Source organism: Crocodylus siamensis, chromosome 7, assembly GCF_052110815.1.
Source record: "Crocodylus siamensis isolate JL-2025a chromosome 7, ASM5211081v1, whole genome shotgun sequence".
Taxonomy (NCBI): Eukaryota; Metazoa; Chordata; order Crocodylia; family Crocodylidae; genus Crocodylus; species Crocodylus siamensis.
In genome coordinates, this window is record NC_143401.1 from 29,091,697 (window position 1) to 29,107,326 (window position 15,630).

Sequence of the window (15,630 nt, forward strand, 5' to 3'; positions counted from 1 at the left end):
CATGCAGATGTGCTATCTTTGTTTACTCATTGTGTTTTATTTAGAAGACTGAGAATATTTATTTTATTATACAGGCCCCCAGTGATGCTGCTTCCATCGCTCCAGAGATGCACTATACTCCTCTGCCTTCAGGATCCAGGGACCTCACTAATCACAGAGGTATGAACTGAGTTTTTATTGCTAGGAACTGCTACATGGTGGTAAACTTTGCTGTAAGGCCTTCTCTACTCATTACTCTTCACTGGCACTTTAGAAAAAAAACTGTGCCTTTCAAATGGTTGATTAGAAAACCACACCTGTCAAGACTACAGATTTTAACTCATATTAAACAAGATTTAGAGGTAGTCTACTGGGAAAGCAAACAAATCTATGGCATAAAAATGTTTTCCTTTTTTATCATAAAGAAATTTGAGTACTTATATGTTGCTAAGTAGGTGCTTATATGCAGCATTAGTAATTTTTGGAGAATTTGTAAACTTTCTATTATTTATGAGGAGAGAGTTATTTTGTAATTTAACAATTTAGAGCTATAATTTCAAAATTTTAGTACACATTTAGATTGTAATAAATGAGGGTTCAGCCCTGTTTTACTACATTAGAGGGGGATCAGTGTTCAATTTCCTTTAATACTGATCTTTAGAAGTTAAACTCCTTGGGCAAATTCGCAGATTCCTTCTGCATGCCTGTGGAACACAAAGTTCAGAAAGCAAGTGAAGGATTGTAGCTACTATAGGGAAAGCATTACCAGTCATTTCACTGTTTCAGAAAGAAGCTTTATAAAATTTGTATCACTTTTCATCTAGAAATCGGAACAGCAATTTCTCTCTATATTTTCATGGTCCCTCATTTGATTCCATTTAGTTTTAATATTAAAAGTATTTTCCCTTTTGTAGTCATGTAATGCACATGCATTCTATAGTTACAAGGCAATCATACTTTCTCAATGATAGCTTAGTTCAAGCCAGTCTTATGCTCAGACACTAGTAGTGAGTTGGCTTCCAATCCTCCTTGGTGTGCTGAAACAGACTCAACCTCTTTTAATGATTTTTGAGACCCAGAAGGGTTTACACTGTCTAATACAACTTGATGCTTTCAAAATATTTGAAGGAACTTCCATGAACTTGGCCAGTGATATCCATCTGCTTCTGATCTCCAGGGTGATCAGTAAGAAATGCTGCAATTGAGGTATAGAGAAAACAATGAACGCCAACACTTCTTGTCACGCATGTTATGTTATAAATAATATTTCTAATAGAAAAACTATGAAACCCAGTTCTTTACACTTTGGGGCTGTTAAAAAATCATATAAATACCGTTTGAAACCTAATTTCTAAGTAAATGTGACCATTTTCAGAATGGAATTCTATTGGATAAGATGAGGTAAGGTCTGGTCTGAAAAGTACATAAAAAGTGCTTAGGACCTTAAACAGTTATTTTAAACTGGATCAATGCAGTCAAGCATGGGTAATGCAAATGATAATGGATTACAGGCCTGAGTCATGACTGACCTGAGAATCTATTCTTTATTGTCAGAAAGCAGCTAGTGGTATTGAGCAGCAGAAGCATGTCCCTAGATTATGGATAGATTTCTCAGGCAATGCAGTGCTTCCTTGCAGCAGTATCTGGCAGCCAGAGTATGTCTTAACGTAATGTATATTTAGAGCTACATCAACAGCTTGTTGAGTCCCATTACCATTAATAGAATTTGAAGATACTTGAGCAGTGCATATCTCTTATTTTTCCCCTTTGCTCTTTCTCTCTGGACATTCTGAAATAGATAGGTGGAAGAATTCTGCAATTAGAAATAAACACAATAAGCTCTTCACTGGTACTTTTGGGCTATTTTGATTGTGGAACCTAACATATGCAATGTTATGCAATTCTTTGTCATTTCCTTTGTTCCCTATTTTCAAAAAATTTGCATAAGTACATCCTGCTGTTTTCCTTGATAATTATGCATTTATGTGTTTGGAGCAGGTGGGCAGAGCATATAAAACCAGGCGAAATTGGCCCTGGAAAGACATTGTCTTTCTTCAACAAACAGTGTGTAGGTATTCTCAAGGAAATGATTAAAAAAGCTTTCCGGAAATCCAGGTGCTATAAATAAAGCTTGGAACAACCTGCTGGCAGGGTTTACCCAGCCAATCAACTGGTTCTTTAAAACAAAGAAAAAGATTTCCAAGTCTGTAATCTAAAGAAGGCTTAATTGGAATCAACAGAGAAACTTCCAGGAAAAGAATCAAACATGTAAACATGTCATTTTGGGGTCTGGACTCCCAAAGTGTTTCTCTCCCTGAATGCTCTTAGTTTCTCATAAAATGATGAAATCCTCTGTTGCACATGTAAGTATTGGCTGCTTTCAACCCAAACTGAAAAAGAGATCGGCCATGAGTTTGTGAGTTTATTTGTCCTTGGAGGGACTTGTTTACTGGACCATGAATCGCTGGCAAACAGTGTAGTGCAGCTGTAAATTAAGTCTTTTTGGAGACTGGGAGGAGCAGCAACAGCAGCAAGTCAAATGCATTTGACTGGAAGTTTTATTTTAACAAGTTTCACTTTGTTTAACTATTTTATTTCTCACTGGGAAGCAAAGGCATCTAGTTGTGTTCATCCTTTGCCATTTACCTCATCATCTTTGCGTTTTAGAGTATTTCCTCATCTTTTGGGAATCATCCATCCCTTGGCTTGCACACACTACTTTCAGAGATTTTACAAGGCACGTTATAGAACTCTCCAAAATGCCACATTAAAATATTGTGGGAATAATTGGTGTGGTTATACTGATTATCAAAGCATTGTGATGGATGATGGAGAAAATAGTTGGTGTCCACTAGGGCTGTGCGAAGCTACAGTCCCTGATTCAATTCGATGGAGTTTCGGCCCAATTCAGTGGCTGAATCTCAGAATCCGAATCAAATCAGGAGACCCTTTAATTTCTCTGAATTGAATCGGAACTGTCCAAAAATTGATTCAGAGAGATTTGGAAAGGTTTGACGATTCAGACATAGACATACCTTTAAATGTTTTTCTACATACCTCAAGGTAGCAGGCAGCTTGTGAATGCTGAGATGCTGGGGCAGATGGAGCATCCCACAGAAGTGTGGGGAGGGGGTTCCCAGTGTGCTGAGCAGCAGACCTGGAAGTGGGCCAGAAGTAGTTCTAGTCCACTTCCGGGTCCACTGGGGGGCACTCTGGGCCCCCCCCATGCTCCCACAGTTTGGCAACTGGTGCCTCCTGGCTTTGGGTGGGGTCCCCCCATGGCCAATCATTGACTCGGCGGGGTTGTGGGTGGGTGGGGGGGGGGGACACCTTGCGCGCTCGGAGGCAGACCTGGAAGTGGACTGGCAGTACTTCCGGTCCCCTTCTGAGTTCGCTGCCAAGCATGCAGAGGGCCCCCCCACCTCAGCCCTGTGGGATGCTCCAGCCTCCCCAGTATTTCAGCATTCACATGCTACGCCTGGTACCTCAAGGTATGTAGAAAAAATGTTTAAAGCTGTGCCTATGTCCAAATTGCTGAATCTCTGAATCGGTATTGAATTTTCGGATTCAGCTGAATTGAATCAGGGACACTGATCTGAATTCAACTGGTTGAATCACTGTCCCTGATTTAGGCCAAATCCAAATCTGAATCAAATACAGCCCATTTTACACACCCCTAGTGTCCACCCTGTTTCCTAATACAGCTACCCTGGGGGACAAATGGCTATAAAATTAAGTTAATATAAGTTATACCAGTGTATCTGCAGTTATCTTGAGGTAGCCATCTGCTCAATGTAAATAAGCGTCTTATCTGTTTTGCCTACATCTAATGGAAAGGTACTGTACTTTTGTCTACTGCAGTAGCTACCCTAGGATAACTAGTCATCTGTTAAGCATGATTAACATGCCGCGTGTCCATGCCCTTGAACCCTGGTTCCCTCCACTCCTGAGTGAGGTTCCGATCCCCTCATATTCTGGTTGGCCATAGTTGAGTTCCAGTGTTTGAAGAGCTCTTCCCTCTTCGTCACACCTCACCAACATCAGATAGGAACCAAATTTGTTATCTTCTATGGATCCTACTACATGTTTAAATTAAAGCCAGGCTGAAACCAGCTATAGAGTTGTTAAAGAGTTTCAAGCACTAACTTTATAGCTGGCTGGCTCTTTTTATAGATGGATAGTCATTTTTATCATCTGATAATTACTTTGCACATGTGGCTGGTCTAAATTTATTGTGCAATTAACCAGTTAGTTGTGTGATAATTGCTTTGAATTTGTGGCCAGTCGTATTTTGCACGTGTGGGGCTGGTCTAAATTTATTGTGTGATTTACCAGTTAATTACATAATATAGGTAACATGTTGCAGGGGTGGACATATTTTCTGTGGTGGTAATCCTACACTCAAGCCCTTTTATTGATTCCAGAAATGTGATCTTAAGTACTTCAGATGGACTGTTTGGCTATGTTAAGCCAGTTTTTTAGGTCTTAATACTTTTATTTATGCAAATATTCAGTATTCCTCTATGCTCTGTGAAACATGAGCAGCCTTTAAAGCTAATGAAAATTTACTAAGTCTGAAAAATAGGAGGCATTTGTCATCTCTCTGTCTTTTATATCATGGAAATTTGTAGATTTTTGCTGGAAAAACAAAGCAAATCCTTTGTTTCTACCTGGTCTCTAAGAAATCCATGAAACTGAGCATGAAGGAAATGCATTGAAATGCTTTGACATTATTGGTAAGAAAATCTGTTTCTCCCAAGAAAAAAACAATGGAAACAGTATTATTTTTAAACATATAAGTATAGCATAAAATGCCAAACAACCAAAGTATTTCTGACCTGAGTCATGCATGTGATGTTTTTGTGGTCCTCTCTACACAATATAGGTATTGCAAAATTAATTGGTTAATTGTGTTATTACCTGGAGTCAGCTATATGTACAAACTATCACACAATAAAAAGCTCCAACCGGCTATAAACTTACCTTTCAATGGGTGTATCTATGTGTGATGTTACAGTGACTCCCACCTCAGCACCTCGAGGGCAGGGAGATCACCACAGTGGCAATCCTCCAGCCCCAGGGTGCCTGGGGTGCCCCCATGGTTGGGAATCCCTCACCTGGGGCACATGGGCCTTCCAGGTGCAGGAGCCTGCCAGTGCAGAGGGAGCCTGGGATTGGGTTCCTCCTGCACAGGCAATAAGGTGTGATGGGTTCTAATACACAATTGTGTGAATTGCTCATTAGATCCCATCATGCATTTATCTTCCTGTGTTGAGGGGGCCTATCTTCCATTTCCTTCCCAACTAGAGTTAATAACTGAATTCCTGGAAAATACCTAAATACTGTTTTTTTAAAATCATAATTAGAATTGATACAGCAAAATACTAATAATACAATTGTAAGGTTATAATAATTTAATCAAATTTTTCTTTCAACTATCTTTTTATTTATTATTAATCTAAAATAAAATGTGTGTTCCTCCATGTGTTAATCTGTTTCCTGGGTTAAATGTGCACTTATGAATTCATAGTGCTTCTAAAGTGAGAGATATTTTCTACTTGGTGAGAAAATTAGTGATTTATTATTCCATTCTATGAGAAGCACAATTACTAATTCATGAGTATCAAAGTAGTCTGTTTTTCTCATGCAACAGAAATACTGAATGTCTTATATATAAATAGATAGATGAGATGCATCATCATCTGCTACCTGGTTGAAATGAGATCCCATTTATATCTGTCTATGTCATTTCATCTCCAGTAAAGTTTTACAAAATACTTCTTTTCTTGCCATCTTGGTCCTGGGAGCAAGTGTGATTATTCTATCCCTTACTGGGTTATGGAGTTAAAAAAACAAAACAAAAACAAACACTTCCCACTTTGCAATAACCAACATTGCATTAATTTAAACAGCCATTACTGTGCTTCATTCTAGATCTAAGTAAATATTTCCTGCAGAAAAGCATGTATTTTCCCCTTTAAAAGAGAAACACCTGAGAAGCTGCAGGTTTCCCCGTGTGGGATGGCAGAATTCCAGCCTGCAAGGGGCTGCTTGGGGCTGATGGGAGTAGGAAGAGGGTGGTCAGAGACAGAGGGCACATGTACACGTGGATGGCAGTTCAGCCAAATAGCATGGTGGAGAGCAGCTCCCACAGCTCTCTGTAGATAATAAGTGTATGTGAGGTACATAGGTGATATATGAGGAAACCATGGGGGCATGTATGCCCCCCCCCCAGATTTCTGCAGCCAAAACAGGGCTTGGGGCTGCAGCCTGGCCAGACCAGCACTTGGCAGGAGCCACCTCCATGGCCCAGCAGGAGGGACCTGGTGCAGGAGAGCAGAGCAGCTCAGTGCTGCTGCTAGTACCAGGAGCACTGCTCAGACAGCCACCACGGTGAGGCACCCCCTGCCAGCCTGCCTGAAAGCAGCAGTGGGGGTACAACTCTACACCACCTCAGTGCCTCAATTTGATGGCCATGGCAGTGCAGCACTATATTTTTAGTGGTGTTTCATTTTAACCATGGAAAAACATGGATTTGGGGTTTGTTAATCAGAGAGTTTGGGAAAGCCAGGATCCCTGGTTAGAAGGAACTTACTGGACAAACATGGTGTCCACACCATTGTCTTCTGTTCTCAGACTGCTGTCGTGTACAACAGTTTCAACTCAGATGATAGGTGCATCATGGGATGTTTATTGTAATTGACTGAAGGATATCTCTTGTAATAACATTCATTTTGATTACATTGCAGTCATCTTGTCATGCAGAAATGCCAGTATTTATATTTTGATTGATCAAAAAAAAGTTATGTATGTATTTAAAAAATAAACTATCCCCAAGTATCTCGGTGCTTATCAAAGTTTAACTGCTACTGGTTTAGTAGCTAAATTAAACCCTAAGCTTTGAAGTGGCAACAAAGAAAACACAACTGTACTTTGTCAGTTGAACTAACTTCAATATAAAGTTGGTGGACTTAGTTTTGAAGAAATGTGGTAGGCCTATGCACTTATTCAGAAAAGGTATCCGTTCTGAGGTTGCTAATTTGTCAATGGCTAGAGCTAAAAAACCTCAGATACTGGGCAAAATAATTTGAAGGGAATTGGAGGAAAGACAGTTGTTGAGACCTAGATTAAAGCCTGTAATCTAGATTTTTGTTTATATCTGTAATTAACAGAACTATAAAAGAAAGTCACCTTGGACTAGAATATTAATGGTTATTCCATCAGTAAGTCCTTTAATTAAATGTATTGTTTTACCAGCAACCAGAACAGATCACAGGGAGGTGGGAGTTATTGATTCCCTCACTGCTATCCCAAGAAGGAGTCAGCAACTGTTGCAGTTTCTGGATCAATTTCAGGGAAAACCTAATTAGAAACAAACAATAATTTATCCTAGAAGAGATGAAGGCATGACTGACAATGACAACTTTGGCATTACAGGAAAAAGTTGGATTTTCTGGGGAATTAGAGATGGTGATATATGTTTTGAACATCTGTGATTTTTAGTTGGGATGATACCTTTCATGGGTAACTCTGCCTAGCTCTGTATAAGCTTATTTTATAATTGAATAAGAATTTTCAAGTTGTTTGACTTCAGACAGGTCTATCCAGGTGAGTAAAGTTGAGCACATGTGTGCATGTTTGAATGATCAGGGCCTAGGTCCTAAAATACTATTGTCATAAAAATGCATGAAGGTATGAGCATTTCCAGTTGGATATATGTACTCACTGGAAAAATCACAATCTCTTTTAATTCATAGGCAGAAAAAAAAGAACAGGAAATCAGTTTGCATGAATACTTGGTTCCAGAAAGATAATTATCCTGTTTATATCATCACAGCAATCTTCTCTGTTATTATTATTGACACAGTTGTTAGGTGCTTATCCCATTTTCCAGCCAAAGGCTTAGCTGGAGTTTGAAATTGATTGCTGGGAAAGTCAGAGAGTAATTTACATAGCAACTTATCATAATTAGTTATAGTTTGCAGTTTCCTTAATGTGAACTGCACTTTATGCTTAGCAATTGATTTTTCTGTATTTCTGGATGAAGCAGCCTAATGTGGACTATCCAAAAAATAAATAAAAAATCTGTGTGTAGTTTTTTTTTATCATTTAGTTAACCCAAGGAATTCTAAAATAAGTTTCAACAGAAGCTGTCAATAGGAAGTATTTGCTTTAAATAACTTAATAAGCCAGGGTTTGATGAACAAGAAGGAAATATAAGTGTTTACATTTTCTGATATTTATATTCCAAACAAAGACATTGAAGGTAGACTGAAGTTTTTAATATTGCTTTATGAAAACCTTTATAGGGAATCCCCTAATTCTGTTTTTATGCTGTCAAGTATCATATACTGTGATTTGTACCACTATTTGAGGTTAAATAGTATGTTACAAGGTACCAGCCACAATGAGGCCCAATGAGATGCATCATATCAGCATGGACTGTGGCTTTTCTTGCCTTCCTTTGTAATGGAGGGCTCTCCTGCGAATATTTTGACAACTGTTTCCTGTCTGCAGTGAAAAGGCATTGGCAGTGCCTTCATTCCCCTGTTTCACCTGTGGCAAGTTAGAGGATATTGTTGATATTTTCACCATTATGCCTGGTACTTGTACAAGAAGGGGTTTTTTGTAAAGTTTTTAATAGGTTAGATGATCACTTATCTAGGATGGTTTAGATAAGCATGATCCTGCTTTCAGCAGAGGGTTGGACTGGATGACCTCCTGAGGTCCATTCCAGCCCAAATTTCCGTAGATCTATACACACTGGAAAAGACCTGAGTGACTATTATGATATGTGTAAAATATCATATTTTCTTGCATACAAAACACCCCACAGATAATATGCATCTTGTTTTTTTGAAAGGCAGCATGAAAAAATGAGTTATCCATTGTAGTAAATGAGTAGCAGCAGCTAGGGAGCCAAGCCTGCTCCCAGTCTTGCTGCCAACCCTGCACATCAGGTCCAGGGATGTACACCCAGTCTGATCCCACATGCTGGGTCCAACTTTTGTATCAGGTCTGGGACCATGTGCCAACTCTGACCCCATGAGGCAGATCTGGCTATGGACTGACCCCATGCATCAGCCCAGTCTGTCATTCAGGGTCATATTACCTGCTTGGGGGGCTTCCCAAAGGTCTAGAAACTGGCAAGCAAGGGAGTGCTGGTAGCGTTAATTGCTGAGTGCTGTCACCACTCCCCTACCATCAGATTTCAGGACCCAGGCGGAACCCCCTAGGCTCTTTTCAGCACTGAGGCAGAACCTGCTCTTACCATATTTTCTCAAATATAATGAGCATTCATATTTCCTTCAGCTGATTTTGGGAGAAAAGGTACAGTTTGTGTGCTAAAAAAATACAGTAATCATAGCATAGATCTGGGAGCTGTCAGGGGAAACAGCAACCGAAAAGGAGAACACTTGTGGATAAATTATCAACTTTTTTTGTTGAGTATCAGGAAATACTATATTCCAGAATTATCTCCCAACAACAATCAGAGAAGTCTTGTTGTTTGGCACAGCTAGAATAAGCAGCTAAAATGAAAATGATTCAGTTTCTGCTATTTTGCACTGAATATATTCATACACAACATGGCAGTTCTAGTCATTTGGATGGAGACAAAGTGATGGTGAAAAGGAATGGAGACCTAAGTGCGAGTGGTGTGAGCAGTAAATGGCTTACTTATATTGGTAAGCCACTTGAACTGTAACTGATGGAAAAAGATGTCATGGATTAAAAAACAAAATCCATCTAGCAGGAACGTTGTGTACCCAATCTCCTCCTGTTTCAGAGGGTCTTTTCTGGAGCAAATCAGGGCCTTTAAGAGGACACGGTGGTTGTTTCCACAACAGTTGTTATTCATATAGTTCTAGTGACCTAGCTGATCTATACTAAAGAGTTGCTTGTTACTAGGGATGTCATGAGATGGTGACACTAAACTGACTACTTCTCCTACCCTCAGTGCTGCCATGGAATAGAGACTTTATGGGAACAGCAATGGCCTTCCATGTGTTGCTTCACCATACTAGTTCAGTAGTGAGAACCCTTTTAAACAGCTGTCTGTTTTTTCCTCTAAAGCTTGAAGACTACCACACGTGGAATAAGTTGAAGTTGGTTTTGATTTTGACCCTGGCTAATAAATACAATAAATGGTGGTTCAATAAATACATTTTTGGTTCATTGAATTTATGATTTGTCACTTACACAGTCAACAAATTTTTGTTTGTGCTCAAAGGGAGTATTGGATTTGAATCAGGATACTGTAGATTATTAAAACCTCAGCAAAAAGTATACCGTTATCTTGTATATTAAAATGATGAGAACAACTAGTCATGTGAAACTGGGGATGGGTCAATTGTGTGAATAAAATAACTTAAAACTATGTTAAAATCTTGGAGGAAAACTTAGAAATTGTGGAGGTGAGTGCTTCCTATTTTAAGCTGTGAATCTCTTCAGCATTTGTTAGTTAGAACTTGAAGCTCAGCACTGCTGGGCAGGAAGGACTGTTTGTGTGCTGTGAACTAGGGCTATGCGAAGCTTCAGGTGCTGATTCAATTTGGAGGAGGTTTGATCTGATTCGGTGGTCGAATCTCCAAATCTGAATTGAATCAGGGAACCAATAAAAAGGTCTGAATCAATTCAAAGCTCTCCAAATCTTCAGAAAAGATTCAGAGAGCTTCAATGATTTGGCAGTCCCTGCCTGCTACAGCAGGCTGCTGGAGCCGGACTTGGAGCTGGTAAGTAGAGGGCAGGATAGCGGGGCCTGGAGAAGGGGGGAGGGGACCATAGAGGGACCCCTGCCATGCCCATCCCCTGCCTGCTCCCCCACCCACTCAAGTGCCCCTGACCTCTGCCTACTCCTCCAGCCCCCTCCATGGCTGCCCTGCCCGCCCCAGCTCTAGGTACTTTAAAAAAAAAAAGCCCCCACTCACCGGGTGCTGCCCAGTGTGGGGGTGATCCCCACTGCCCCACGCTGCATGAGCCCTCCAACCACCCTGCTCTTCCAGCCCCTTCCCCCATGGCTGCCCCATGCACCCCAGCTCTGGCCCTTTAAGGAAAAAAAATGAAAAAAACCCTGGACTCACCAGTGCCTGCAGCAGCCTTGGGGCTTCTGGGGGCTTCTGGCAGATCCTCTCATGTGGCAGGGGGCAGCAGGGATCACCCCTTGCTGGGCCGGAACTGGTGGGTCTGTAGTTTTTTGGTTTTGTTTTTTCTTAAAGGGCCGGAGCTGGGCCAGGCAAGGCAGTTATGGGAGGGCTGGGGGACTGGGCAGGAGTCCAGGGGCTCATGGCAGAGCCCCCGAAAGAGAGGTGGGCAGTTGGGGGGGCAGTAGGGATTGTCTTCCACCGGGCAGCACCCATTGAGTGGGGCCTTTGTTTTTTCAAAGTACCAGGATCTGGGTGGGTGGGGTAGCCATTGCTGGGCTGGGAGAGCAGGTGGGGAATGTTCTTGGGTGATTCGGATATTAGGCAGCAGCCAAATCTCCAAATCAGATTCATCCGAATTGATTCAGGACAGCGATTCAAATCACCCAATCGAATTGCTGTCCCCTGAATTGGCCGAATCTGAATCCAAAGCAAATACTAGCCGCTTCGCACAGGCTTACTGTGAACAGGTTGACCTGTTTATTAAGCCATGCAAAAGTAACTTTTGTGTGGCTAAAAGTCTTGGGTCTTGTAGGATGTTTATGATGCTTTGCCAAATTCTGTCCTAACAACTTAATATGTATGACTTCTAACATATCCACATGTCCACACTTATTATAACTACTGAGCTTGTATCACAACTTTCCCCAAATTTACCATAACTAATTGATAACCAATGGCACTGCTCATCCCGAGGAAAAGATCAAATCAGTTCAAAAGTGATTAATGATTCACATTTTTCAGTACTTACCTCATTTTGCCACACAAGTATTAAAAAATTGGGAGAATTTTCGGGCTTCCAGCAAGAAAACTAAACGCTGGCAGCAAGATGTCTGGAAGGTTGACATGAAAAAAGTAAACCTATATTGGAATCCTCTTTAGGTGTAAAGAGGCATTAGAAATTCAGTGTGTATACAACTGGCAGTCAAAAAAATTGGCCAGTAAACCAACCACTTGGCTCTATAGTAAGTAACCTTTTTAGAATAAAGAAATCCAGTCATATTGTTTACCCATGATATTACAGCCCTTCCAGATGAGTATGCTTCAAAGTAAGCTCTGCTGTGTACAGACATGCTCCTGAGAGGTCCCTTGTTTAGTTATCACTCCAGTCTAGCCTATTTTTGCAGAAGTCCTCCAATTTTATCATGCAGGCATTTTTACAGCCTCGTTGGAACAAATAAACAAACATCTGGAATCATCTGGTTTATTTAATTAAAAAGTTTTTGTTTGGCCAAAATGGTAAAATCATGAAAAATTGCCTGTCTCCAAGCTCAGAAAGGACAAATGATGAAGCTGTTGGATACAGACAATTTTATAGTGTATTGAAATTCATAGATGTAGACACCTGCTACAGGCCCCCCTCTCCTCCATTTTGATTCTTAGGCACTAACAAGTGTTTAGAGCGTGGATTGTAACTCTTATTTCCATAGAATTGAAACTAGGGTGCAATTTTTATGTTAGTTTTTAATAATACAAGACTAGTGTTGCAATATCCAAAATAGTACAATTGTGTAATACTGAGAAAGTGTAACCTAAATACTAGTAATGGAAAAATTGCATCTCTCATCTGCAGTAGAGCACCCTATTACAGATTTCTTTTATTGTCAAATAAGCAGGTGGCAATATCAGAGGAGGTCTTTTTTTGCAGAAATCTACCCAAGGAAAAGTCCATGCATCAAAGCTGGGAAATGCAGAAATGGAGATTCTTGTACTGAAATTAGTGGAAGCAATTATGTAAATTTGATTATAGCTTCCTTAAAACCTGAAGATTTCCATGAGCATAAATTTAGGAAAGCTTCAATACCTATGACAGATAAAGTCTCTTAGTAAGGGCTATTGATGTAGAGATGGCTGTTACAGGTAGGCCCCTAAAAACCTTGAACTCTGTGTAGTAATGCATAGTTTCCTGTGAAAACATGCTTTTAGGTAACTAATTGTCCATTTTGAATTTACTAGTGTCAGATTTTACGATGATGTCATGGATAATTATACTGTTCTGGATTCACATGTCCCATGCATTTTTAAACATCTGACCTTCTATGTGTTAGCCTAAAAAGTACTTACGCATCTTAACATTGCTGAGGATTTCATTTTGAAATTAAAATTAATTGGAATTTTCCATTCTGAGCTGCTTTTCTCTGTGGGATCAAGATTCTGGTTCATGCTTGCCAGCAGGATTCTAATGTGACCTCTGCCGCCTTATCCCCATGGCAAATAGGTTTCTTAGCTGAGTGAAGGGGAGGGTGAGTGTCATTAGAAACAAAATACCAATTCCCACATGGTGAATGCATGCAGAAGTCTATTGTAAATTAAAAGAAAAAGGAAAGAAATTTCCTTCAGTCCGGAGGGCAGCCATCTGCATAAAAGTAATAAGACTATTTTATTCCTTGTGTGTTGGTTCTTTATGGCACATACATCTTGCTACATTTCTCCCAACCCAAGAGCAGTCAAAAAGATGCGATGTATTTCTTTGTTCTTGTTTAGAGCATGTGTGTATGTGTGTGGGGTCTCCCTTTCCCTCTCCTCCAGCCGTAATTCTGCCTTCAGGAAAGTGGGGAGGTATCTTTTTAATGTTTCATTGCATGTTCCTCTGCAAGAAGAGAAAGCTGTCAATGTTTTATAAGAAATGAATGTCTGCATTCATGATCTAATTATATGTTTGCTGATCAAAGTTCCCTTCAAAGCTCAAATGCAAACCTTAAACACTACCAGGTGACAAGTTCCCTCTTTCAGTTTTGGAATATATTTTGTGTTTCTTAATAATCTTGGTGGGCAGATACCTTAGCACCCTCCTGTAGTGTTGTACTCCATAGAATGGAGAAATCAACAAAAGGATTTCAGGGGTATCAGCATGACTTGTATACTTTAAGAGTGAGACACACAAGACAAATGGTTGGAAAGCTGTGAATATGGTATATTTTGTTTTAAAAGAGCTTGTGTAAACTTGTGATGAAACTCTGGTATGACATGATTGACAGCATAGGTGTATTTTGCAAGGTCCTTTTAAGAAGCCCAAGTATAGTTTCTAAACTATCTAGTAAACATCAGAAACCACTCGAAAGACCCCCCCACACACACACCACCTGTGCCTGCATAAATCTGAAATAAAGAATGGAAAATAACGCATTGACTATGCACTTTCCCACCTACTGAGAACAAAATGCAATGCAATGCAATTTTAGTACTTACGTGTCACTGGGGAAAATAGACTCCTAAAATCACATAGGGAAGCACTGGAAAAATTCAGTAAATTTGTGCTAAGCTCCATGTTATAAAACCTAAGGAACCATAAACTTTACTTCTCAAGTGAAACCGATTTGTATTGCAGTTCTGTTAGATTGCCCAGCAAATGTAATGATGATATTTAGCACAGTATGCTGGAAACCATTAAAGTTAACAAATAAAGGGTCAAATATGTGCCTGGTCCTTATACAGGTGTGTTGTGTGGAGGAAGAAGCAGGGGGCCTTTGTGCTGTCTACTTAATAACTGAGCACCATTGTGATCCTCACACAGCGCCCCTGGTGGGAGATGGAAGGATTCAGGGATGTTGTTCATCTCCGTCAAACACATAATGACTAGCAACCGTGATCTTTAGTTATAGAGAAATTGTACTTAAGATGAGATTGAAAAAATAACTTTCATTTATTATCAAAATAGAATCTGTGTAGCAGAGGTTAAAGCCCCGTAACCAGAATTCTGTTTAAAGTCAGGGTATGATAAATTCAGTGGGGACAATGGAGCAACTTTATTTAATATATTTTAAATATATACCATTAGATAAATCAAACCAGTCAGAAGCAATTTAGTAAGGAGTAATGCCAGACATTATGGATGTCAGGTATTTGATGCATTAAGTAAATAAAAGAAAGTGAGGAGGGAATTACAGCAAAACAATCTGGAAATGTACCCATTTTAGCCTCAAAACATAGATGAAAAGTTTATTTTTGCTCTGTCATTGGATAGCGACCACAGGAACATAGGAAAGGAAACTCCTCCCATTATGAAAAGTAATTCCTTCAATAAGGAAAGTTAAGTAATAAAGTTAGGTAGCAGTTGCTTGCTTAACTCAGCCTTCATTTGAAAATGTGGCCTCAGAAAATTAGTGCAATGTTTTCCAGCATTTATTTAGTGATCTCACTCAAAGTGAATTCAGAGACACTGATGCTACAGAAGGGGGTCATACTAAAAGAATTGATGTTGTCTCTAAGTTTTCCTGTTCCACTGTCCTTACTCAACATTTATTGATGCCAACATCAGAGGGGAATTGGGCTGCTGAGATCTTTAATCATCTGGAAAAGGAAGTTTAAAATTGAAATAGCGTATTGCATTTGCAGATGACATTCACCTGGGAGAAGTTAGGGATCTCAATAAAGAAGAAATAGGACAAAAATCTCAGAGAGGTTTAAATATGGGGTTCAGCTGGGCAGACTGCAAGATAATACACTTAGTGGAAAGTAATGTAAAATACAACTTTGCTTGTAGAACTCTTGAACAAGTTAGGGGGTGATT

At 39.9% G+C, this 15,630-nt stretch overlaps 1 protein-coding gene across 2 annotated transcripts in view; it reads left to right on the plus strand.

Annotated features, from left to right (window-relative positions):
- The window catches only part of LRMDA (leucine rich melanocyte differentiation associated), a 1,103,337-nt gene that overhangs the window by 927,884 nt on the left and 159,823 nt on the right, over positions 1-15,630 (plus strand). For both annotated transcript variants that reach the window (XM_090058313.1, XM_090058314.1), the window contains one exon: positions 75-159. In XM_090058313.1, coding sequence (XP_089914439.1) covers positions 75-159 — 85 coding nt within the window. The remainder of the gene's footprint in view (positions 1-74; positions 160-15,630) is intronic.